This window comes from Cyprinodon tularosa, unplaced genomic scaffold, assembly GCF_016077235.1.
Source record: "Cyprinodon tularosa strain WSP-4 unplaced genomic scaffold, ASM1607723v1 ctg712, whole genome shotgun sequence".
Taxonomy (NCBI): domain Eukaryota; kingdom Metazoa; phylum Chordata; class Actinopteri; order Cyprinodontiformes; family Cyprinodontidae; genus Cyprinodon; species Cyprinodon tularosa.
The window spans coordinates 35,169-60,945 of record NW_024039466.1 but is presented as its reverse complement, the minus strand read 5'-3'; the positions used below and the strand labels follow the sequence as shown (position 1 = coordinate 60,945).

At 37.7% G+C, this 25,777-nt stretch overlaps 1 protein-coding gene across 3 annotated transcripts in view; it reads left to right on the top strand.

Moving 5' to 3' along the window:
• The window catches only part of LOC119772523 (tumor protein p53-inducible protein 11-like), a 101,491-nt gene that overhangs the window by 63,618 nt on the left and 12,096 nt on the right, over window positions 1-25,777 (top strand). For 2 of the 3 annotated variants that reach the window (XM_038268970.1, XM_038268971.1), the window contains exons 2-4: window positions 10,792-10,929; window positions 24,108-24,166; window positions 24,247-24,295. In XM_038268970.1, the coding sequence (XP_038124898.1) occupies window positions 10,801-10,929; window positions 24,108-24,166; window positions 24,247-24,295 (237 nt within the window). In that variant the 5' untranslated portion in view covers window positions 10,792-10,800. Of the gene's footprint in view, window positions 1-10,576; window positions 10,705-10,791; window positions 10,930-24,107; window positions 24,167-24,246; window positions 24,296-25,777 lie in introns of those variants that run through there. The other variant, XM_038268972.1, reaches the window with a different exon arrangement.

Genomic DNA, 25,777 nt, shown 5'->3' with positions numbered 1-25,777 from the left:
TGGGGGGAGGTCATCTGTGCTTCAGATTATTTGTTTGGGAGAAATCTGCACCAAATTGATCTTTATTTAGTTTCCCCGTAGTATTACTAAGAGCCTTCTATTTCAGGAGTCTCAGAATAATTGGGTAAATCATTATTTTTAACAAAAGCGTTTTTATTTTTTTCCCCCCACAAATTATTTCCTCTGCTTTGCATTATACATCACCCTCTAGTTGGGCCTGAGGATTTTTTAACAGGGTTCCTACAGCATAAGGCAAGTTAAATTCAAGACTTTTTAAGACTTTTTAATGCCACTTGAATTAAAAATTTAAGACCAAATTCACAAGAAACACAAGAAAAACCTGCTTGCGACAACTTAACCCAAAGGTTTATTTTAACATAAACCACTGCACTAATGTTTCAAATGTTGAAAAGCTTCCCATACAGGAAGAAAGCTAAAAACACAAATATGACAGATATATTTGAACAATTATTTAACTGAATTCACAAACTTTGTTTTAGCAGGGAACAAAACAAATCAGTTTTAAAGCCCCAACATAACCAGTGCTAAGTCTTTTTTGCAGCTATTTTTCTTTCTATGGTTTTCTTAGTATGTTTGATTTGGTGATAAGTGGAGGCGTTGCAAAGACAAGGGTGGAACTAAACTGAGAAATACCGGCTGTTTCTCTGTAACTCCATTTTGACGCTTTGTGTTTCGTGCTTCGCATGTGCGACTCCACTGCCTTAATTCCCATCGTTCTGAGCTTGAATGACTTCTTGCACTAAATCCACTGAGCCTCATGTATGTTCCCTGGTTTTAGCCATGGAGAAAACTCTTGGCTGGAGACAATTTTGGTTACATTTACACTTGCTCATATTTTCCAGACAAAAAGTTAATGGTGCATCTCCCAAATGTCCCGGCCGCAACAACGCTTTATTGGTTCCGCTATCGGGACGGAACCAATAATGGCGAGCCGTTATTTTTTTTAAATAAAAACAAAAGGGTCAATTTTAATGTTTTATTTAGATTACAAAAATAAATCATAATAAAAATTATCCTATTTATTAGGGGTGTGGGAAATAATCGTTTTGGCGATATATCGTGATATTCGGCTGCCCAATATAATATCAATCTTTCACTTCTTAGTATCGATTTTCAAAAAAAAATGGTTACATAAAACATTGATGGGAAAATGGGCTACCTCTGCACCACCACTCTGGCAGAAAGCGCTGTGGAGCCCTTTAACTGTGCGTGCAGCACCAAATCTGTATTTTAAGGCAGTCACAGTGGAAGAAAACCCCAAACAACATGGATAATAATACCTAATCAATATTTTCTGATGAAAATATACAGCACTTGCTGTTTTATCTCATCATTTGATTTTAATTACTTGGGAAAATATGGCAATATATAGTGATACTGCAATATCATGATAATATCGTATCGTGACCCAAGTATCGCGACATGTATCGAATCGCAACACTCATGCCAATACTCACCTCTACTATTTATGATGTTTTAAAAATTAAGACCTACGAAAGACTGATTTAAGACATTTTAATACCAATTAAGGCCTTGGTTTTATTTTGAAGAATTCAATGCCTTTTAAGACTTTTTAAGGACCCGCGGGAACCCTGTTTGAAAGACCCGCCCTCTCCACTTAAAAAAAAAAATGCCTATGGCGACAGTGGGCCGCTCTGACAGTAAATCTCTCCATGCAAAGCATTCTGGGATATATCTGCCTCTTCTGAGGCCTTTCTTTTCTTCTCATTCACTTCGTAGACACTTTTTCTCTTGCGACCATCGGCCATTTTCAAACAACCGCCGTGAGAAAAGTGAACTTCAGTGACTGCCTGAAACCGTAGCTCACCAGAGATATACGCCTGAAAATGCGCATGTGCAGAAAAAGTTAGCTAACGGGACGAGCAGGACGGCCTTTTGTAAACATATCGCCAAAATGATTGACAATTAGGAGGACCACTTATTGAGATGATCCACCCAGAAATAAAAAATCATCCTCTATACCTTTAATAAACGCTATTTTGATGATTTAATTGGCAACACAGTTTGTGCTTTTAAATGAAAACAAACATAAACCCTTAATTATTACCAGTCATTTCAGCTGTTGGAAAAATAAAAATAAAATTCTCCATTTCTACTGCTACAGGGTTTTTTTAAGTATTAGTTGCTTCTGGTTTCTCTTTGCTGTTATTATCTAATAGCAGTTTCCTTAGAACTTTCCTCCTCCTACCTTCTTTTTCTATAATCTTTTTATTTTTGCTGTAAATACTAGATTTTCCCAGTTGTCGGACAACAAAAGAATTTTCTATTCTATTGTATTCTTTTCTTTTATTGTATTCTTCTATGCTGTTCTATTCTATTCTATTTTTTCTTCTATTGTATTCATCTATTCTCTTCTATTCTTTTTTCTAGGGATGCACGATATTGGGATTTTGGCCGATATCCGATATGCTGATATTTTAAAACTCATGTAGCCGATAACGGACAGGGCCGGCGATTGCTATAGGCGAGCTAGGCAATTGCCTAGGGCGACAAATGTGACAAATGCCCTTAGGCTTACTTCCCATTAATCATAGAATTAGAAAAAAAAGCAGATTAAACCGGTTATGAAGCGTCCGTAAGTTTGACTTAACCTTACGTATATATAAATAGCAAAATATGAACAAATAAATATACCACCGTTTTTTTATTTATTTTTTCACATTTAAGAGAAAATTGGAAAAGATTCTGATCACTTTTCAAGCGCCCTCCAACCCGGAAGTCGTGACGTCAATCACTGCAGCATGTACACCAATATTTTGGAATGAAATTGTAAGCAAACAGATATTAAAAGTAAAACAAGTGAAGTCTGGCACTTAATTTTTCCTCCTCCTCCTGCCGCCGCAGTCGGCCCGTCTTAATCATCCACTCAGAGTACCACTGGTAAGCGCACACAGACTTTGTAGCTTGTCCGGTCAGTTAAAAATAGTAATTGTGAAATCCGTCTTGTAATCGGAAGCATACAAGCTAGTTAGCTTGAAAAGTAAATAAAGTTTCAGACGTGCTGCGTGATGATGTGTTCAGATTGGCTCAGTAAAACGACAATTAGGTTATCATGATGCGTTCAAGTGTAACGTAAAGAAAACGGGAAATTTTGTTTTTGGCGAGAAACATGAGTAATACAGTTGCATATTGCTCTATATATAATTAAACTACTGATGCCAACATTTATTAAAAATTACATTTAATTTAGAATACAATTATTTATTTGTTAAATATTTTCCTAATCACTAAAAACATGATGAAAAGTGACAGTAGACAATACATTAACCAACAATTGTGAAAATATATTCTAGTTAGTTTTATGTCATTTCGAAGTGGCCTATTACATTAGCCAGGGTTATTGAAGGCTAGAAACCTTTTTGTTATGCTCACTTGTTAAGCAATAGAAGCAATACCAATCTCGCCTAGGGCAACCAAAGGGCTAGAACCGGCCCTGATAATGGATATCGATACTGATGTTAAAGCTGGGCAAAAATAAGTAGTCATTGAAAATAGCAGTTTTGTTATCCAATTCTAACACTTTGAAAAAAAAATAATATACTCAAATATATTTTCATATGCTGATATCAAATAGATTTTTAAAAACGCGGTATCGATCTATTTTACTTTCAAAATCTCATGAAATTTCATCGTTCTGTTACAAACTCTCATGATATTTTGCAAATTCTTGTGAGATTTTGTTAGTAAAATAGATCGATTCCGCGTCAATATATCAACATATAAAAATATGGCAAAACTTCGTGAATTTTCGGGGGATTTCGTAGCATAACGATGACATATAGCAATATTTCATTAGTAAAAGAGATTGATATGGTGTTTTTAAATGGCAATATATCAGCATATGAAGATATTGGGATATTTTAATGGATCAATATTTTTTCCCTCGTCTGTAGAAGTTTTTAAGTCTGTAAAAAAGAAGTTTTTGAGGAAGAAGAAGAAGTAGTATTTTTTATTTTTTTTAGACTTTAGAAACTCAGAAGCTGATCAAATATCGGGTTAAATATCAGTGGGGTGGCCGATGTCCGATATTCAGTTTTAAGGCCGATACCGATAGGGGGCAGATTATATCGTGCATCCCTACTTTTTTCTATTGTATTCATCTATTCTCTTCTCTTCTATTCTTTTCTTCTATTGTATTCATCTGTTCTATTCTATTCTATTATTTTCTTCTATTGTATTCATCTATTCTCTTCTATTCTTTTCTTCTATTGTATTCTTCTATTCTGTTCTATTCTATTCTTTTCTTCTATTGTATTCTTCTATTCTGTTCTATTCTATTCTTTTCTTCTATTGTATTCTTCTATTCTGTTCTATTCTATTCTTTTCTTCTATTGTATTCATCTATTCTATTCTGTTCTATTCCATTCTTTCCTTCTATTGTATTCTTCTATTCTATTCTATTCTATTCTTTTCTTCTATTGTATTCATCTATTCTCTTCTATTCTTTTCTTCTATTGTATTCTTCTATTCTGTTCTGTTCCATTCTTTCCTTCTATTGTATTCTTCTATTCTATTCTATTCTTTTCTTCTATTGTATTCATCTATTCTCTTCTATTCTTTTCTTCTATTGTATTCTTCTATTCTGTTCTATTCTATTCTTTTCTTCTATTGTATTCTTCTATTCTATTCTATTCTTTTCTTCTATTGTATTCTTCTATTCTGTTCTGTTCTATTCCATTCTTTCCTTCTATTGTATTCTTCTATTCTATTCTTTTCTTCTATTGTATTCTTCTATTCTGTTCTGTTCTATTCCATTCTTTCCTTCTATTGTATTCTTCTATTCTATTCTTTTCTTCTATTGTATTCTTCTATTCTGTTCTATTCTATTCAAGTTTTACCTAATATATAACGAGATGTAGAGTTTGAGTGATATATTGTTTATTAACTGGATGATTTTTTTTTGTCAGACTGTGGTTAATATAATCTTTACTGGTATGGGCTTCAAAGGAATCTCTCTAGCCTGAATGCATTTCACTTAAATAATTTAATGCACTGTTGTTCTAATGTACACCAATATTAGCAGTTATAGTGGTTAAGTTAGGTCATGGTTAGGTTGCAAAATGTATGTGCCTTAAAATAATCACAAATAACAGCCTAGATAGCATTTTTATCGGATGGAGCACAGTCACAGCTCTACTGTAGATCATCAATGGAAACTGAGGGAGAATTTAAACTCTGAATTTCAAGGTGTTATTTTTTCTTATAAAAATATTGTATTTACTCCTGTACAACAACAAGGTTAAATTAAATTATAGATAAGACAGATTTTTCCAAGCACCGTGAAAGCATTCTACAAAGATTAGAGTTAGGTTTCAAACTGCATTGCTCTTAGGTTTTGAGTGTCTGTGTATCTGTAGGGTCGTGTATTTATTAGGGATGGAACGGTTTATGAAAACCGTCCGAACCGTTTGTTCATCTGTCTCGGTTCGCGTGTGTTGCGTTCGGTTCATGCGCTGCTCCTTTTTCTCATAGGCGAAGCGATTACACTCCAGAGCAGAAGGTGGCGGTACTGCGACCAAAGCTAACCACCAGTAGTAAACAAGAAGAAGAAAAAGCAGAGCAGCGTAGCCGGGTGTAGCAGAAAAAAATCAGTTGTTGTGGAGAATTGTGTGGGTATGGCGAGTGGGAAAGAACAGGAGTTGGAAGACGCGCCAGCAGCACTTTATTAGCCTCGTGAGACCATCCTGATCTCGCGAGCTTTCAAGGTTTCACTCGCAGATCAGTCTGGAGACTCTCCGTTAAAGAAAATTTGGAGCCGTTCAGCAAACGAACGTCCAATCAGCGTTGGCTTTGAGGCGGGTTGAGGTGTGACGCAACGAGAAGCGCGACAGTTCAGTCTAAAGAACATGGCGGCTTCAGCCGATGAAACTAGCGTTAGCGTGGCGATCGAGCAAGTTTTATCGGAATTACAGAGTATTTCTTCACTGAAAGAAGAGCAAAACACTGCTCTGGAGGCTTTTCTCAGAGGAAAAGATGTTTTCGCTCTTCTCCCGACTGGTTTCGGCAAGAGTAGCCTGGCTTGTGATTGTGTTTTCGTTGTCGCTCTGTTAGTACGTCATATGCTTCGTTGATCTGATTGGTTTATTTGGCCCGTCTATCACCAACATAGGCCAATCAGCTAACCAGTATTTTCGCCCCTTCCCAAAATTACTTCAACGGAAGGTTTCCAGATGGATATGCGGAGCAAATCCATCTGGCGGAGTCAGGTTAACAACTGTGGGCATTAAGCACTATTTATTGTAGAAGTTGAGTGCAATTTTAATAGAAGAAATGTGCTTATTCTTAATTGTTCTCGACCTTTGACCTCATCTAGCAATTAAATTTCTAATCTTGAAAAAGTAGAACCTCCAATCTATGGCTTTGTTGGAATGAATAGAGGCATTTCTGACTGAAGTGCTCCAGGCTTGGAAATCTGTTCTAGTAATTTTGACTTCTCCGTTTAAAATGGACGTTTCTTCTGAGGGTCATGTGACGAATCAAACATTGTGTAACACTCACAGCCATCTCTGGGGTCCATTATTAAAACTGAGTCATTATGCCCTTTCAAATAAAGCTGACATTGAAAAGTACTTGAGCTGTCATAGTTTGGAAATGTGAATGTGGTCACAGCCAGCAGGGATGGAGAACAAAGTCTCAGATGAAACCTGATTATGTCCAGCCTGCTTATAAGATTTTCTGCCTGTTTTTTCCTTCATCGTGGGTATTGCAGCTGTAGCAAGTTTTCCACTTTCAATTGTAATTGATTCAAATATTTTATTGAGAATTGAAGCTCCTCATTAAACTGTTTTATATCTGTTCTTTCCTGAGGTGAAAACTCTGACATTCTCTTTATCCCTGGATGTAAAGTTCAATAACTGCCCTTGTTTTTCTACTCCACACCACTACCCTGTGGCGTAGTCATAAATTTTTGGCTGCCCCTTTGTGTGCTTCAGTGCACTCATGTTGGCACATGCCTTTTAGCCTTCCCTTTAATTATGCAGCTTATTGAGTCAGCAGGGATCTCTCTTGGGGAAACTATTGCTTGAACCTGCTAAATCCAAGGCACTGTTTATGCTTCTCAAAGGTGCCATGGTGGTTATAGTGAAACAAACATCCAAGAAATTATCTATTAAATTAAACTAAATAAAGAACCCAAACTACTCAAATGGGTTTTTGCAGCACAGAACTCAAAAGCAATAAACTTTGTTGTTGTGAATTGGAGCTTCTGAGCTGAGATTTAATCTGTTTAGTTCCAGCAACATGTTGGCATGAGGATAACAAGAGGCTGAGATACAGCAAATGATGGAAGTCAGGGCTCGATGTTAACCATCGCCCGGGGCAAGTAGTTTTTATTGTCGGGAGAGTACAAATTTTATGGCATTTGCCCGCCGGGCAAGTGCAATGTTTCAAAAAAACAATTATTTATCACTCAAAATTACTTTAAAATCACCGACATTCGCTGAAAACGACCCATAAGCGTTGCCGGCGCCATTTTTGTTGTTTTGTACACATTCTCGCATGATTTGAAAAAGCCGAGTGATTTTCCGCTAGATGGCGTCATTCAGCTCTTGGGGAGAGAATTCTGCAGAGCAGCAGCTGGATGATGAATTTAATCTGTACTATAATACACGCTAGATTAAAAATGATCAGTCAGGGATTAGGAAAATAATAATAATAATTGTATGCGCACAGTGTAAATATTTCTATCATATGGCAGTTTTCTGTTAGCCTCGTGAGACCATCCTGATCTCGCGAGCTTTCAAGGTTTCACTCGCAGATCAGTCTGGAGACTCCGTTAAAGAAAATTTGGAGCCGTTCAGCAAACGAACGTCCAATCAGCGTTGGCTTTGAGGCGGGTTGAGGTGTGACGCAACGAGAAGCGGGACAGTTCAGTCTAAAGAACATGGCGGCTTCAGCCGACGAAACTAGCGTTAGCGTGGCTATCGAGCAAGTTTTATTGGAATTACAGAGTATTTCTTCACTGAAAGAAGAGCAAAACACTGCTCTGGAGGCTTTTCTCAGAGGAAAAGATGTTTTTGCTCTTCTCCCGACTGGTTTTGGCAAGAGTAGCCTGGCTTGTGATTGTGTTTTCGTCGTCGCTCTGTTAGTACGTCATATGCTTCGTAGACCTGATTGGTTTATTTGGCCCGTCTATCACCAACATAGGCCAATCAGCTAACCAGTATTTTCGCCCCGTCCCAAAATTACTTCAACGGAAGGTTTCCAGATGGATATGCGGCGCAAATCCATCTGGCGGAGTCAGGTTACTCTTCTGTACAGTGGTCATACATTAAAAAATGTTCATTAATTTTTTTTCTCTTAGACATTGGAGTGGTGCATTTAAATGTTATAGAGCTAAACAGGTTAAATTGGTGAGTAGTAGTAGTGTAAGTTTCTAACCTGTCAAGTTTTTTTTTTTTAGATCTTTAACATTACAATTTATATTTTTCCTAGCACACAACAGTTTAAAGCAAAGTGTAGTTTGAAAAGAATGTGCAGGAAGGATTGAAAAGCATGTTAACACGGTAATGTAGGCTTGAGTTCATTATCTGACGCATGCAGATACACACCAGGAACCTGGAAAGTTAAAAAATACTGAATTACAAAAAACATAAAAAAAAAAAAACTTGTTTCATTGATATATATATATATATATATAAAAAAAAAATGAATATTAGGAACTTTATTTATCAAACATTAAACTGGGTAAGTAAAAATTGTTTCTGGGCAAATGAAATGTGAAAGTCACTTGCCCAAAGGGCAAGTGGTAAAAATCCTTAGCGTCAAACCCTGGAAGTATTGCTCAAATGATGACACAATGCTTATTCCAGAGTGTAAGTATATATATAAAATATGCAAGACATTTGAGGCCAAAATTAAACCACTATTCAAATTAAGGGTGTGCAAAATAATCGTCATGACGATGCATCTCGATTCTAATTTTTGTGATCTACTGCATCGATTCTTGAAGGCAAGAATGAATTATAAAAAAAAAAAAGAACAAATAAAATACATGAATGGTCGGCACACATCAGCCGAACCAAGTGGAATACAACTTCCAGTCCAGCAGATGTCGCTGCGGATGTGTTGACGCCCGCTGCTTTGTGTCACAATCATGTCCGGCCGCGGGATACTGCGACGAGTCATATGAAATAAAACATGGAGGACACTATGAACATTCGCCCCGCGGCTCCATCACATTTCTAGTCAGATGCTTGGATGCATTTTTAACTTTAAAAACAAAAAAGGTAAAAATGAAATTGATATGATGCAAGTAATTTGCAAAAGGGGAAATATACATTTGAATGTTTTCGTTTCATTGGTTTAAAGGCATAGTATGCAACATTTTTCAGTTAATTAATGTGTTCCATAACGTTTTGGATGATTAAATGATTCATTTCAGGTCGAACAAAGGTTTTCTCGGCCGCCCTGGTGGTCTGTAGGGTGGTCCGTACTTGCAATTGCAGGAGCCCTCGGCCCGCACCCACAGGCTCAGAAGTCTCGTGCATCGCGAGAGTCGGTCTTGCTTTAGAACTGCTACACGCCCCCAGTGAAAGGCATGCTCGTTGCTAGCGCAGTGGCGATATTTGTGCAGTTATCATGGTAGAACCAGCGAGAATTTTCAAACTCGAAAATTGGAACAAAATAGTCACTTACCGCAGTAGACATGGTGATTAGTTGCGTTCGCCTGTCTGCTAAGCTCAAAACAACCGCGCCTGGCTTGACGGAGAAACCAGGAGAACAGCTGAGCATATTTACGACAGTGCACTTTTACTTTCGCCCTCTGGGGGGAGCCTCACTGGAAAATCAACACCGGTTGCATAGTATACCTTTAAAGGACCACTGAGGCCATGTAAATGGCACTGATTATCCTTATTTTGTTATTTTAAGTTTTATGAATCCTAAGATCTTTTTGTCAGTGTGTCCACGCCAGTAATAGTAATATTTCTGTCCAGTATTTGTTTTCATGGCAACACCTCCAAAAGTCGTTTCAATAAATACAGCTATGTATGAATTCAGTTGCTTTCAGTTATGTATCAATTGAAGACACGATCCAGATCACACACACTGGTAAGGGCTGTATGTTTTTCTTACAGTGTTCAGGGAAAATATCGCAATATTTCAAGTATCATGATGCATCGTGATTCGAATTGAATCGTGACTTCTTTGCCAATACCCACCCCTAATTCAAATGCAAATTGATCTCAGAATTGTATGTTCAAAAGTCAATTTCATAATTTCAAATTTGATTTTTTTTTTCTGAAAGAGGGTCCAAATGATCTCTGTTGGTTTTGCACCGTTTTCTGCACACTTCCTTACTTAACATGCCAAAACACCAATCTATATAAAGCCAGTTTCTTTGGCAGTGCCTTTGTGTGCCCCTCCCCCACGTGTGCCAGCATCTGTCTGCTGGACAGTTGTTGAGTCAGCAGCCTTCCCCATCACTGTGGAGGTCATAACATGGACATGATGTAACCTTTCTGCATGACCAATGGTTTTTATTCATGTATGTATTTATGTGAGTGTGCGTGACCGCATCATATCCGTTTTCTCTGTGCATACAGAGTAAGAGGACATCAGGCACCTGCTTCTTCCTTGTTTTCGGAGGGTTTCCCAGATTGATCATATTTGTATTATATAATTCTATCAAATCAGATTATCAAGGGCTTCACTTCTAGATCGGTATTCTAGTTCCTTCCTAAGCCATCTCCTCCCTTTTTATCCTCCAACTGTGCTAACCTTTTGCACGTTCTTTCTGTTTTGTTTCAGGTGAGTACCATGGCCTCCAAATCTCATCCTCCCCTAATGAAGAAGCACAGTCAGACGGACCTGATAAGCCGTCTAAAGAGCCGGAAGATACTTGGAGTTGGAGGCGAGGACGACGATGGAGAAGTGCACCGCTCAAAGGTCGGCATGCAACACACCGAGCCTCTTTTTAGAAGTTCGCAACAAAAATGCAGGAGTTGGGGCAACAAACAACTGTTATGAATGAAATCAATTTAGTTAAACTATCATTAGTCCAACAGTGCATAAAGAAAAACGCCAGATGCAGTTATTAACCCACAGAGGAGTTATAGATTCCTTTTAAAAGCACAGTGGGCTGTTAATTGGCTCATCTCTCTGTCGTGGGCTTTTGCCTCTCATGCTTCAGGGAATCTGGATCACGTAATGCACTAAGCTCATGCAGTTGTACTGAGATCCGACTGGCTCCCCTGGGAAGCCGCCAGCCCTTTTCGTGTTAGATTACTTCCTCACACAGATATGACCCAAACGTATGGACAATGCATACCAAAGCATCACTCACATGCATGTTTGTTTAAAGAGAGGCTTCTGCCGAGCTCACATATCATAAATTTCAGTCTCCATTTTTCTTTTTTTTTTAAAGCAAGATTTCATGGCAATGTGCAGAGCCCACAGAAGACGGTTCTGCTCTGAAATATTAATCAGGAGAGCGAGCGCCGGGAACAGAAGGGAGCAGGCATACGGTGGCGGCTGATAGCTTGTGAGGAGATGTCAGCCCCCTTTTCTCAGGCCTCCTGAGTGTTTGTTTTCTCTCTCAATGTTTTAGCACGGAGCCTAACCCAGACATCTGTCACATAAATCTCTTTCAGCGATTGTAGTCATGAAAACAGACGCATATAAAAGGAAATCCTTTATAACAGCTATATATCTCTACGTATCTCTCTGTATTTGATTAGAGAAGGATTCTTTAGTAATGACTGATGGATAGATAGATAGATTTTTTTTAGGTGTAAGAGGTCAGAACAGCAGGCTAGATATGACATTGAGATGAATATAGATTTTAATTGCAGTGTTTTCTTTCACTGTTGGGTCGTTACTATTATTCTTCTCATCCTGCCTCAGGATTGTGCAGAGAACAGGCTTGTTGGCTCAATATAAAAATAATCCCTGCCTGCTTAAGTTTGACTAAAGGAAATGGTTGAATTAAACCTTGTGGGTATATAAACAAAGGAGGGAAGTGTAGTCTGCTGACAGTCTCTTCCTGACTCTTGCTGATAAGAGGAATGTTCCTACAACAGATACTATAACAAAGACAAGCAGAGGAACAGTTGAATCTATTCTGTCTTATATTGGTGCAAATATACCAGATGATGTTTGTCTGATCTATTGTTACCAAGAACTTCATTGACCCAAATAATGTACCGCTGCAGCGCTATAGGGATGTCGCAACAAACAAACCTTGACTCAAACCCTCATAACACATCACACCATCAATGTTTAGTGTTCGTTCTTTCGCCTTGGGGGTTTGGCATCGACACATAACCTAGTCTTTGCAATCTACCTGCTGCATGTAAGAAAGGTTTCTGTCGTATTAAAAGGTTTTATTCATTATTTATAAGACAAACACAAGTATGACCAGTTTCCCTTAGATTGCCCCTCTGTGCTAATCTGTTAAAATGCCTTTTACTCTAGTTTTGGCTGCAGGTTCTTTGATTATGTTTCTGTTAACATTGCATTTAAAAAACAAAACCAACCAGGTGAAGCCCCACCAGATAGAAAAGAGCATAATGTAAACTAGGGATGCACGATATTGGGATTTTGGCCGATATGCCGATATTTTAAAACTCATGTAGCCGATAACCGATATCGATACTGACGTTAAAGCTGGACAAAAATAAGTAGTCATTGAAAATAGCAGTTTTGTTATCCATTTCTGACACTTTGAAAAATAATATACTCAAATATATTTTCATATGCTGATATCAAATAGATTTTTAAAAACGCGGTATTGATCTATTTTACTTTCGAAATCTCATGAAATTTCATCGTTCTGTTACAAACTCTTGTGATATTTTGCAAATTCTTGTGAGATTTTGTTAGTAAAATAGATCGATACCGCGTCAATATATCAACATATAAAAATATGGATAAATTTCGTGAATTTTCGAGGGATTTCGTAGCATAACGATGACATATAGCAATATTTCATTAGTAAAAGAGATTGATATGGTGTTTTTGCACCATTAACTTTTTGTTTGTAAAATATGAGCAAGTGTAACTGTAACCAAAATTGTCTCCAGCCAAGAGTTTTCTCCATGGCTAAAACAAGGGAACATACATGAGGCTCAGTGGATTTAGTGCAAGAAGTCATTCAAGCTCAGAACGATGGGAATTAAGGCAGTGGAGTCAAACAGCCGGTATTTCTCAGTTTAGTTCCACCCTTGTCTCTGCAACGCCTCCACTTATCACCAAATCAAACATACTAAGAAAACCATACAAAGAAAAATAGCTGCAAAAAAGACTTAGCACTGGTTATGTTGTGGCTTTAAAACTGATTTGTTTTGTTCCCTGCTAAAACAAAGTTTGTGAATTCAGTTAAATAATTGTTCAAATATATCTGTCATTTGTGTGTTTTTAGCTTTCTTCCTGTATGGGAAGCTTTTCAAAATTTGAAACATTAGTGCAGTGGTTTAAGTTAAAATAAACCTTTGGGTTAAGTTGTCGCAAGCAGGTTTTTCTTGTGAATTTTGTCTTAAATTTTTATTTCAAGTGGCATTAAAAAGTCTTAAATTTAACTTGCCTTATGCTGTAGGAACCCTGAAAAAGTAACCATTTTTTTGCTCCATCCATCTTCCTTATCAACTCTGCGTAGCTTCCCTATCTCTGCTGTAGGAAAGCATCCCCTCACCAGCATGTTTTCTTCATGGTGACGTGCAGCTTTGCATGGCGATCGGAACATTCCTCTCTGCTCTCAGCTTCTCTGTTTACTAAAGAAAATCCTCCTGATGTCACCAACGTGTTTTGAGGTGTGGTTGGGATATCCTGCTCAGGGTGAGATGCGCTGTTATTTTTCCAACACTCACAGCGTTTTGCATGTCAGCCTGTTAGATTATGTGGGAGCTTTATTTACAGGGAATCAAATTACACAAAGATTTACTCTTTAAGTATGATTAAGAAGATTGGGGAGTGTTGGCCTAGTGCAGGGGTAACCAAATATAAAACCAGTGAGGTCTGAATAAAGAAAATCACCATCTAGTAAAGGGATTTTTGATTCTGTTCATGGTGGAGAATCCTGCTTCACAGCAGCAGGTTGAGCCAAACATCCTCTAAATGTGCAGGGTCATCTTTGAGCACGCCATTTCACTTTTCTTTCACCAGTTCACCGCAGTTCTTCCAGCAGTCCAAACTTTCTCTGCTCTCTTTTTCTGATGGTCTTCTCCTTCTTTCCCATCGCCCGGCTTGCCACAGGTTTGCCTGCTGTGTCTAAAAGTAGCAGCAGCAGCAACTCAGACTGACAGCTCATTGGCTCATTTGGATCACGTGCAGCCTGGAGCCGGACGCTCCCCAGGGCTTTACCGTATTAAAGGCATACTATGCAACATTATTCAGTTAATTAATGTGTTCCATAACGTTTTGGATATTTAAATGAGTCATTTCAGGTCGAACAAAGGTTTTCTCGGCCGCCCTGGTGGTCTGTAGGGGAAATACCGCACTTGCAATTGCAGGAGCCCTCGGCCCGCACCCACAGGCTCAGAAGTCTCGTGCATCGCGAGAGTCGGTCTTCCTTTACGGCGAGAACTGCTACACGCCCCCAGTGAAAGGCATGCTCGTTGCTAGCGCAGTGGCGATATTTGTGCAGTTATCATGGCGCAGTAGACCTGGTGATTCGTTGCGTTCGCCTGTCTGCTAAGCTCAAAACAACCGCGCCTGGCTTGACGGAGAAACCAGGAGAACAGCTGAGCATATTTACGACAGTGCACTTTTACTTTCGGCCTCTGGGGGGAGCCTCGCTGGAAAATAAACACCGGTTGCATAGTATACCTTTAACAGGAGAAGACGCGCAAGTTAAGTTAGACACTGTCTTTGGATAATGTGCAGTAATTTATAAATGTTTCAAATCAGGTTGGGCCCAGATTAGCCAGCAGGTGGGTCCGGATCCGGACCGCGCTCTGCTAATCCGTGACCTCTGACCTAGTGGTCAGAGCAGTGCGTTTGTGCTCTGAGAAGGTTGCAAGTATCCGGTCCGATCCCCACAGCTTCCACTCTGGCTCCCTGAGCCAAACCCTTATACCCCCACACTGCTCCCCAGGCGCCACACAGTGGCAGCCCACCGCTCCCCAAGGGGATGGGTTAAATGCAGAGAGTTAATTTCCCCCACTGTGGGACAATATAAACATTTTCCATAAGGAATTGAAAACGTCTTTGTCTTCTCTGAAGAATTTTTTTATTATTATTTTTTTTAAAGCCACTGTTGTACAGGATTTTATACACATGTGCAATCAGTTTATTATTTGTCAGAACACATGTGAAAGATGGTGGCTGGTGGAGTTTTCTCCAGGGGCGGCTATAAATTCAAAATAGATGTATGACAACAACCAATCAAACATATACTAAGTTATCACGTCAGTATATTTATATGAATGCCAAAAACTGTATATTGGTTATTTATTCTCCTGGTGCAAAGTATTTATATTATCAAAATAATTTTACAGTACAGAATGTTATTTGTTTATTTATTGTTTTACCTTTCTACGATTATGTTATTTTTATATACTTGTCCAAGGTCAACATTTGTGTTACCACTTTTTTTTTTATATCTTTCTTTTGCTGTAACACTAGAATTTTCCCCATTATGGGACAATAAAGGGATTTTCTATTCTATTTTATTCTATTCTATTCTAGGTTTACTTTTTTACGCCCGAACCAACTCCTGCAAAAACTCCTATTGTAGACTTTATTTTTTTCCTTAGTCTGCTGGTTGATGATAAGGTCAGGCTTGTCTGGTCCCAACTCTTTAACCAGGATTTTCTCCTCCATTGTTCTTCTGGCAAACGGGTAGATAAATAAGAATCTCACCGAATTCGGTGGAAGCTGCATCTCGCTCGTTACGTTCGCCATCGTCCCTCTAATTGTCTGCACCTGCGCATTGGGTGCAGAAGCCTGTTAAAGGGCAGTATTTTCAGCGCCCCAAGACCATAAAATTCTGAGACGCTGATTGGCCATTAAATTATTAAATTGACCTAGCAATAGTACATGATTGGCAGATTCTCTGCACATGTGGGGCAGTCTGATCAGCGCCCCAAGACTGAGACGGTAGGAGTCTGTCTGTGGAAATCCACAAATAAATGACAGTAGGTAGGGAAATGTAGTTTATATAATTAGTTTTGCTTATAGGTACACACTCTAGAGAGTAAAACTGACATTTATGAGTTAATTTCTAAAAATATATTTTACGTTTCTCTCTTATCAGGGAGGGCGGTGCCCCAGCGCCCCCAATGGGCCGGCCGCCACTCGTTAAAGATGTGTGTTATTATTCATCCAAGTCAGTTTGTATTTGATAAAATCCCAAAAAGAATGCACTCCTGTTTGCAGTCAAAAGGAGAAAATATTAAACGTTGGGAAATACTTCATAAAGAACAGAAATTATTCGATGACATTCGTTACTCAGTGCATTGCTGGACTATAAATAAGCCACATTTTTCCTTTTTTATTTTATGTCACCGACTGACTGACGTGAACGCGAGCTGCAATTAGGCCTGCTTGGATCTCTTTACTTTTTTTTCCTGTCACACCTCCAGCCAACCAATGTGCCATCAGTTAACTCTCAGCTCCCTTTGAGTATTTGTCATGAATATTTATGTGTTCCTGTCAAAAACAGCCTGTGGAACGGCGGCGGAGGAAGGCTGATTCACCTGGTCATGTGTTCACAGCTGGTGCACAGGGATCCATAAACAGATGCGTCAGCTGCAGAGCAAGGAAGGATGTAATGGTTTCATCTCCGTCATTTTAAGGTTTTGGCTCCAAGGTATTCGTCTTAAACCTCCTGCTATGTGTTCAAAGATGGCAGCAAATGTTTGGAAATAAACCAGAGGATAAAACTTCTTATCAGCATGCTTTTAAAATCTATATAGTTTCTATTTATGGATTAATTTTTAAACCTTTTTTGTATAAATGATGAAAAGATAAACATAAAATCCAATTAAAAGGTCATAATAAATATGGTTAAAACCCCTTTTAAAATATATATTGTTTTCTTTTACTTTCTTTAATTCTCTCTTCACAACATTGTCAAAGAGAAAATTAGTTTCCTATTGATGGCAAGTTCCCTGTAAGCACTTAAAGCCAGAAAATGATTCATCCTTTCTCTCCCATTGCGATCTTTATGTATTTTTAGTTTCAGTAACGCCGTCTGACTCCAAAGTTGCACCCCGTTTTAGAAAAGTGACATTTCAGGATGAAGGGATCTGACAATGTTAGATATTGGAGATAGAAACCTGTTTTGCTTTGTGGTGTTTGAGCTTCTGTCTGGTATGATACGATATCAAATTTGCATGTTTTTCCCTAACTGTGGTTGTAAAAGTAAAAAAAAAACCAAAACTGCAATTGTATTCCAGAAAAGTTATCAGTATTTATTTATTTTATTATTTCTGACTTTTAGTGAGCTTTTTTTATAGGGAAGTTTATTTACCCCTTGCCCTTATGTTTCTTAGGCTGAAAAGAGAGTCTAAATTTATCAGTGGATTTCTGAGAACATATTTTTCAGTTGCATAAGGATGGAGTTTGTGTTCTTAAGACCAGAACTAGTTGTAACTTAACTCTACTAAACAGAACATTTAACATACAGGATGTTGAATGAACACTGGCAGTGCTCCATCTTTATGTAGGATAAAAAGTGCCAAAATTAAATAAATAAATACAGCATTAAATAAATAATTAAATGTGTCAATAATTAATTAAACGTGGAATTAAATAAATAAATGAGTCATTCATTAATTAAAACCACGTCACTAATATAAAGTGCCACAATTAAATGAATAAATACAGCGATAAACAATTAATTAAATGTGTAATTCATTAAATAAATACGGAATTAAATATATAAATGTGTAATTAATTTAATAAAATACGTCTTCGTTTTATAAAAAAAAATAATATATATAATTATTTCATGGTCCTGTGTCACAGTGCATCGAAACCATTAAAAGAATCTGTCAAACTCACCCATCAAAGTTAGGGGGCGGGGTTAACGCGAATCGAGTCTCTGTAATCGATTTGCTTCGCCTTAATGTGCAGGGCGACCAATCAGGTGTTAGATAACCGCCCCCTAACTTTGATGGGTGAGTTTGACAGATTCTTTTAATGGTTTTGATGCACTGCGACACAGGACCATGAAATAATTAAATGCACACTGAAATAATTATATAATATTTTTTTAATAAAATGAAGATGTATTTTATTAAATTAATGACACATTTATATATTTAATTCCTTATTTATTTAATGAATTACACATTTAATTAATTGTTTATCGCTGTATTTATTTATTTAATTGTGGCACTTTATATTAGTGACGTGGTTTTAATTAATAAATGACACATTTATTTATTTAATTCCACATTTAATTAATTATTGACACATTTAATTATTTATTTAATGCTGTATTTATTTATTTACTTTTGGCACTTTTTATCCTCCATACATCTTGAGATTGGTTACATTTTTTCATATTCTGTTCTGTCAGACATGAAAATCTTTTACCTTTCAAGTAAATTTGCCGTTTTGAATCCCACATCGCTAATCTACGTGAATATTTTAGATCAGATGAAGGGAAAAAAATTTCTGAGTTGAGAATGTGTCTGCACATGTGAAAGAAAACTGGATTTTAAGAAAAATTAAATCATTTGTTAGGATTAAGCAAGATTATTAGCAAATAAAAGTGCTGCAGGATTGGATTGTGCTGATCATCGCACAAGTTGCAAGCCGACATGAGTGCAAACAAAAGTTGGACCAGTGATTTGGATGCTTGGACTTGGGCAGATGTTGAGGGAATCAGCTTGAGAAGGTTCGAGTGAAAATAAGTCTGTGAACCACTGAAGTAATCTTGTTTACCCAAAATTTTTTGAGCCACTGTATTTTTTACTGTATCCTTTTGAGCCACCTTCTTCAGCATACAGCTGCCAAATATACAGTGATATCAGTTTGCATTACAATCTAATGCATGCTCGTCCAATAAAGGTCTGGCACATGCTAAACTCTGACAAACTCTACTGGTGTGTGCGTTGCGCCTTGTCTGAAAAGCCCGTTAACATCAGCTTTAAGTTTAGCTAGCTCTGCGCTCACTACTTGATGAATAGTATATGATCGAACTACGCCAGCAGTAGGGTTCCCTTAAAAAACGGAATCGTATTCAGAAATAGAAGTATCTGTCCCCGTATTTAGTGGAAAAGGAACGCACTTTGTCCCGTATTATTGTGAGTGTAAAAAAAAAAATAGGGATGCACAATATAATCGGCCCCCTATCGGTATCGGCCTTAAAACTGAATATCGGACATCGGCCACCCCACCGATATTTAACCCGATATTTGATCAGCTTCTGAGTTTCTAAAGTCTAAAAAAAAAAAAAAAATACTACTTCTTCTTCTTCCTCAAAAACTTCTTTTTTACAGACTTAAAAACTTCTAAAGACGAGGGAAAAAATATTGATACATTAAAATATCCCAATATCTTCATATGCTGATATATTGCCATTTAAAAACACCATATCAATCTCTTTTACTAATGAAATATTGCTATATGTCATCGTTATGCTACGAAATCCCCCGAAAACTCACGAAATGTTGCCACATTTTTATATGTTGATATATTGACGCGGTATCGATCTACTTTACTAACAAAATCTCACAAGAATTTGCAAAACATCACGAGAGTTTGTAACAGAACGATGAAATTTCACGAGATTTTGAAAGTAAAATAGATCGATACCGCGTTTTTAAAAATCAATTTGATATCAGCATATGAAAATATATTTGAGTTTATTATTTTTCAAAGTGTCAGAAATGGATAACAAAACTGCTATTTTCATTGACTACTTATTTTTGTCCAGCTTTAACATCGGCATCGATATCGGTTATCGGCTACATGAGTTTTAAAATATCGGCATATCGGATATCGGCCAAAATCCCAATATCGTGCATCCCTAAAAAAAAAAAGTAAAAAGCTAATGGAAAATGAAGAACCAGGGCACGTTGGATACTAAACTTATGGTAAACTTGTTCCTGGGCCTTGTCCTGCGTTTTCACTGAGCTGACAACATATATGTAAAGATCCAGGATCCCTTCAAGTGTTGCTCACAGAGAAGATAGCGGCAGACAACAGAGTAGCAGCACTTAAAGACAAACAACTCCTCACTGCTGCAAGAGCTATGAGGAAATACAAGTGGAAAAAGTAGGTTATTGCCGCATAATGTGGCATTGAGCTAATGATTTTTGTTTTTCCATTTTGCAACTGTAGCCTACAGTCATTAGCCTGGGTGCCAGTCCGAACTTAGTCCCGCCCACAAGGTTTGAGTTCGGGGAAGTTCGGTCTGGCACTGCTCCATAGTAGCGCGAGTATGATCGCCCACTGTCAGGCGATCCAATCAAATTGTCAGGGCGGGCTTTATATGATGATGAACAGATGATCAACAGTAACGTAATCAACCATGTGACCAAAGCGCGCTTGGGTGACAACAACAATGGCTGCCGCTGGAGAGTTGGGGTGAGTAGATTCTGCTATTAGGTCTGTTCTAGAAGATATCGACAGCAAATTAATTTTAAAAGAGGAGCAGAGAAACGCGATCAAGGCTCATCTTCTTATTCTAGGCGCGCAACTGCACGCTTTGATTTTTGTTGACAACAACTATGCGTCGCTTAACATACGTCACGCACTCCGTTGCTCTTATTGGTTGTAGGTCCATCCAATTTAGTGCAGAGGCATTTTTTTTCCTGGTTCGTTCGAAACACGCCTCATAATCACAGCTCTATGGAGCAGCATCAGACTCAGATTCTGACTAGAATTGAGTAGGACTACGTCAGGCTATACAGTCATTGCATTTAAAGCACGAATATGTTTACAAGTTTGCACAAGTTCTCTGTTCCACCAAAAATGTGCACTATTTATACATTTTTTCATATTCATTTTTACAGTTTGGAGTTAAGCGGGACAGGCTTAAGTTTGTTCATTTGTATTAAAGTGAATTGCTGGATAATAATTTGTTTTTCATGTCACTCACAAATATTCATCTAAATTAATGCAGAGTTGAGTCAAATAGTTAAAGGCGATCGGGTCACATGTCTCTCTTTTTTTTTTTTTTTTCAGGTTATAAGGACCAGTACTCAAGTAGAAGGGGGGGATGAAGGGGATGTCATCCCCCTTCTTAAAAAATCTTGAAAATCATCATCCTCCTTCTTAAATGATCATCTCCCATACCATCCCCTGTGATATTTTATTACTGATTGTGTAAAATTTCTAATATATAATAACAGTAATAGCAATAATATTACCCTTTCAACATTTGGTGGACTGTGGGTTTACGAGGAGCCTGAGCAAAATAAATCAAATCAAATTAGTGGCCTACATGTGACTCTGTTAATTAGACTCACATGTCTGTACAAAACTTTTGCATTCTGGAAACTTCTTACAGCTTGCTTGCGGAGCCTCCCTGCATCGAGAAACCTTCCCTCAGTAACCAACGTCCACACCAAAGGTTGTTGTTGCGTAGCCTGTTTGCAGAACGTATGGTGTTTCCATTTTGCATAAATATTATTTATTTAACTTTATTATAGCAGGAGATTAAATTGGTAGAGTAGCAGCCAAATCCAAATGACCCTTCCCAGTCAAAATCCAGCCGAATGGCTCCAAAATCCCCTCCAACTTCCGGCCACTGGCCTTCTAATGGTTGTGCACATTTTTTTACTCTAACCCTTTCCCTGAATTAAAAGGATTTCTTTGCGAGGTTTAAGGTTTCAAACATTTGTTGTGTTCCTTAACTGAATTTTGGATCGTGGTTTGATAGCATAAAACTAAGATCTTCTAAAGGGGGTCCGTGACCCCTAGAGGGTCCACAGAGGTACTACATGTGGGTTGTGAAAGTTTTGGTTGATCAGACTTTTTTTTTTTTATATTCCCCCCTGCAATTTTTTTCCACTAATTGAAATGTCTTTAAATCCACATTAACATTAAAGACACTGTGTTAAACAGACAAATGGAGGCAGAAGACGTCTTTCAGTCACATTCAGCGACACACAGGAGCTCTTTCAAGCTGGGCACCGTTTCATTCACAACACCTGTCCCATCAACCAGGAATCAGAAATACTTTAATAATCCCAGGGAGGGATTACTTTAGTTACATTACTCCATCTGTAATAGAGTGACTATAGGACCAGTTTGATTTAACACAATTTCATACAATATATATAATTAGGGGGTCCCCGCTCCATCTAGCCATCAGTTTGGGGGTCCTTGGCCTGAAAAACTTTGAAGACCCCGGCTCTAAAACATAAAACCAGCAGAATGATGTGTTAGTCACCCTGCACTGGTTACCCCACTCCCTCTTGTAACTGGTGAGGCAGAGAGATTTGTGCTGTGGGGCCTTCTTAAAGACATGAAAGGAAATGCTTTCCCCAGCGTTGATAACCTTTGGCTGGTCTTTCTTAGTGGTGGAGCTTAACAGCCTTATTTATAAGCAACAACATTTTTGTTGATAGTGTTTATCCAATCTTTGTAAGATAATCGGTGCTGCTGGGGCAGTTATTTGGGTTCTCTCATAGTGTTTCATGAGTGGCTACAGGCTTCCAGGAATTATGTGTCTTGTTTCGTACCCCTTGAATGTTTAAACATTACAAGCACAAACCTATCTGATAGACTTGCACAAAGTAGTGCATAAGTGAGAAGGGAAAGGGAAATTGCTTTTGGTGTGATTTATTTTACAAATGTAAATCTGAAAAAATGGGCATGCATTGCTCCAACCTACTTTAGCATTTTTTTGTTTTTAAATAGCTAAAGTTCAGCCAGAATAAACAGAGAGTCTGTCTGAGCATCAGTTCTCCAGTCTTGGGACAAATTCTCAATTAGATTTAGGTTTGCACTTTGACAGGGCAGTTCTATCACTTGATTGTAGCTCTGGCTGTTTGTTTAGGGTCTTGCTAAGAAGGGAGCCTCTGCACCAATAATGGGTTTTCCTTTAGGATTGCCCTGTATGAAGCAAATTTCATCTTCCTTCCTGTTTCCATTGCTAAACTCCCCCCTCATCCTGGTTCTTAATCCAGCATTTATACCGTACCGCCGTCTAGTAATGAGGTAAAGTAGTTTGTTTTACTAGATTTTATTAGGGAATGTTAAAGGTGAGATGAATTCAGCACATCAGTCATGATTTTTGTTTGTACATAAGCAATAAAGCCATATCTTCTTTTTTGTTCTACTTGACAGTTTAGCACCAGTTTCTATGGAAGAGGATTAGGGCCACTGAAAAAAAAAAAGTTTATTTTATTTCAGTTTAACATGGGAAAAAAGTCAGAATTCTGACTTTAATCTCAAAATTCTGACTTTTTTTCTCAGAATTCTGACTTTAATCTCAGAATTCTGACTTTTTTCTCAGAATTCTGACTTTTTTTATTGTCAGAATTCAGTCAGAATTCTGAGATAAAAGACATTAAAGTCAGAATTCTGACTTTTTTCTCAGAATTCTGACTTTAATCTCAGAATTTTGACTTTTTTATTGTCAGAATTCAGAGAAAAAAGTCAGAATAAAATGTAAAAATCAGTTAACTTTTTTTTTTTCCACTGGCCCTAATCCTCTTCCATAAGTTTCTGTCAGATTCCAATAAAATTACATTAAAAAGCAGTTTGTGCTGTTATTATTTGAACACATTTTCTCTCTATTCATAACAGACTCTTAGAAATAGCAGTTTCTCTTTGTTTATGTTTCAAGGTTTAATTTTATTTTTGCAAATCTTTTTTTTTTTTTTTTTTTATAGCTACAGCACTTTATTTTCCATTAAGAAGGCGCTGAGAGACGTTGTTATGACAAACGGGTCATTAAGGAGGTGTGGGCTTTCAAAATCTCTAATCAACATGATTATCTGTTCTTACTCCCCCCCCCCCCCCCCCCCCCCCCAAGGTTTATTCTGAAGAGCGTCTTTTTAAAAAGTGTGCAGCATTAAGTATAGCTACAGGGTAATTTTCCCCCTTGCTTGTTCAGAGTTATCAGATAAATATCTGGTGAGATGACAGGTTGTGGTAAGGTTTCTCCACTCATTACTCATTTCCCTTTTTTTTTTTTTCTCTGTTACCCTGTTTGTTCACAGATTAGTCAGATGCTTGGAAATGAGCTGAAGTTCGCCGTCCGGGAGCCGATTGGGCTGAGGTGAGACCTAAAAACCTCTTTGACTTCAAATCTTGTGTTAATTTTGGGATGGATCTGTAATGGGATGTTTTTCCTCTTAGGGTGTGGATACTCATCTCTGCTGTGGGTTTCACAGTAATGGCTGTAACAGTAAGTAATTGTTTCATTAGGGGAATCATATTTAAATGTAAAATCATTTAGGCTTAAACATGTATATAAATGTACTCTTTATCAGACAATATTATCCCAAAATTTAGGAAATTTTTAGGGATGCACGATATAATCGGCCCCCTATCGGTATCGGCCTTAAAACTCAATATCGGACATCGGCCACCCCACCCATATTTAACCCGATATTTGATCAGCTTCTGAGTTTCTAAAGTCTAAAAAAAATAAAATAAAAAACTATTTCTTCTTCTTCCTCAAAAACTTCTTTTTTACAGACTTAAAAACTTCTAAAGACGAGGGAAAAATATTGATACATTAAAATATCACAATATCTTCATATGCTGATATATTGCCATTTAAAAACACCATATCAATCTCTTTTACTAATGAAATATTGCTATATGTCATCGTTATGCTACGAAATCCCCTGAAAATTCACGAAATTTTGCCATATTTTTATATGTTGATATATTGATGCGGTATCGATCTATTTTACTAACAAAATCTCACAAGAATTTGCAAAATATCACAAGAGTTTGTAACAAAACGATGAAATTTCACGAGATTTTAAAATTAAAATAGATCGATACCGCGTTTTTAAAAATCAATTTGATATCAGCATATGAAAATATATTTGAGTATATTATTTTTCAAAGTGTCAGAAATGGATAACAAAACTGCTATTTTCAATGACTACTTATTTTTGTCCAGCTTTAACATCGGCATCGATATCGGTTATCAGCTACATGAGTTTTAAAATATCGGCATATCGGATATCGGCCAAAATCCCAATATCGTGCATCCCTAGAAATTTCTATTTAAAAAAAATGAAAATCTGTGTTTTTTTCGTTATCTTCTGCAGGCCAGTTAGTTCTACGTCAGCCTGAACACCTAAATTCGGCCAATCATATATCAACGGTCATCTGTCAATCAATTTTTTTCGGTCATAGCATCTTGATTCATATGTTGCAGCTAATATACGCAACGGTTGAAATCAGAATCCTTTCCTTTCCCATTGAGTTGCGTCCCAGTGTTCACTGGGATGGACGTCTGTGTCTTCGGCAGGCGTAGAGCTAACAGAACTGGCAGCGTTGCGAGGCAAGGGCTCAAACATGTACGGCTGGAAGCCTTCTACACCAAACCAAGCTTCTGCCGCCCTGGCGTCCTCTTCCACAACATCTTCGTCCCCGCTTTCCTCCTCTAAATAAAAAATGGATGACGGAGGAGACTCATCCACGACCTCCGACACTAAACTCTCCTCCTCTTGCATGTTTCCACTGTCCATAGCGTTCCTTGACAGCGTCGTTTCTAAGTCACCAATTTAAATTTCACCGTTGGAACAGCCAATTCCCTACAACTTTAAGTGTTTAAAAGTTTGAATTAAAATATAAACAAAAAGGAGGCTTTAGTCCCAAAGTTTTGGGAAAAAAATGCATCATTTTGAAATCTATCTATCTGCAGATT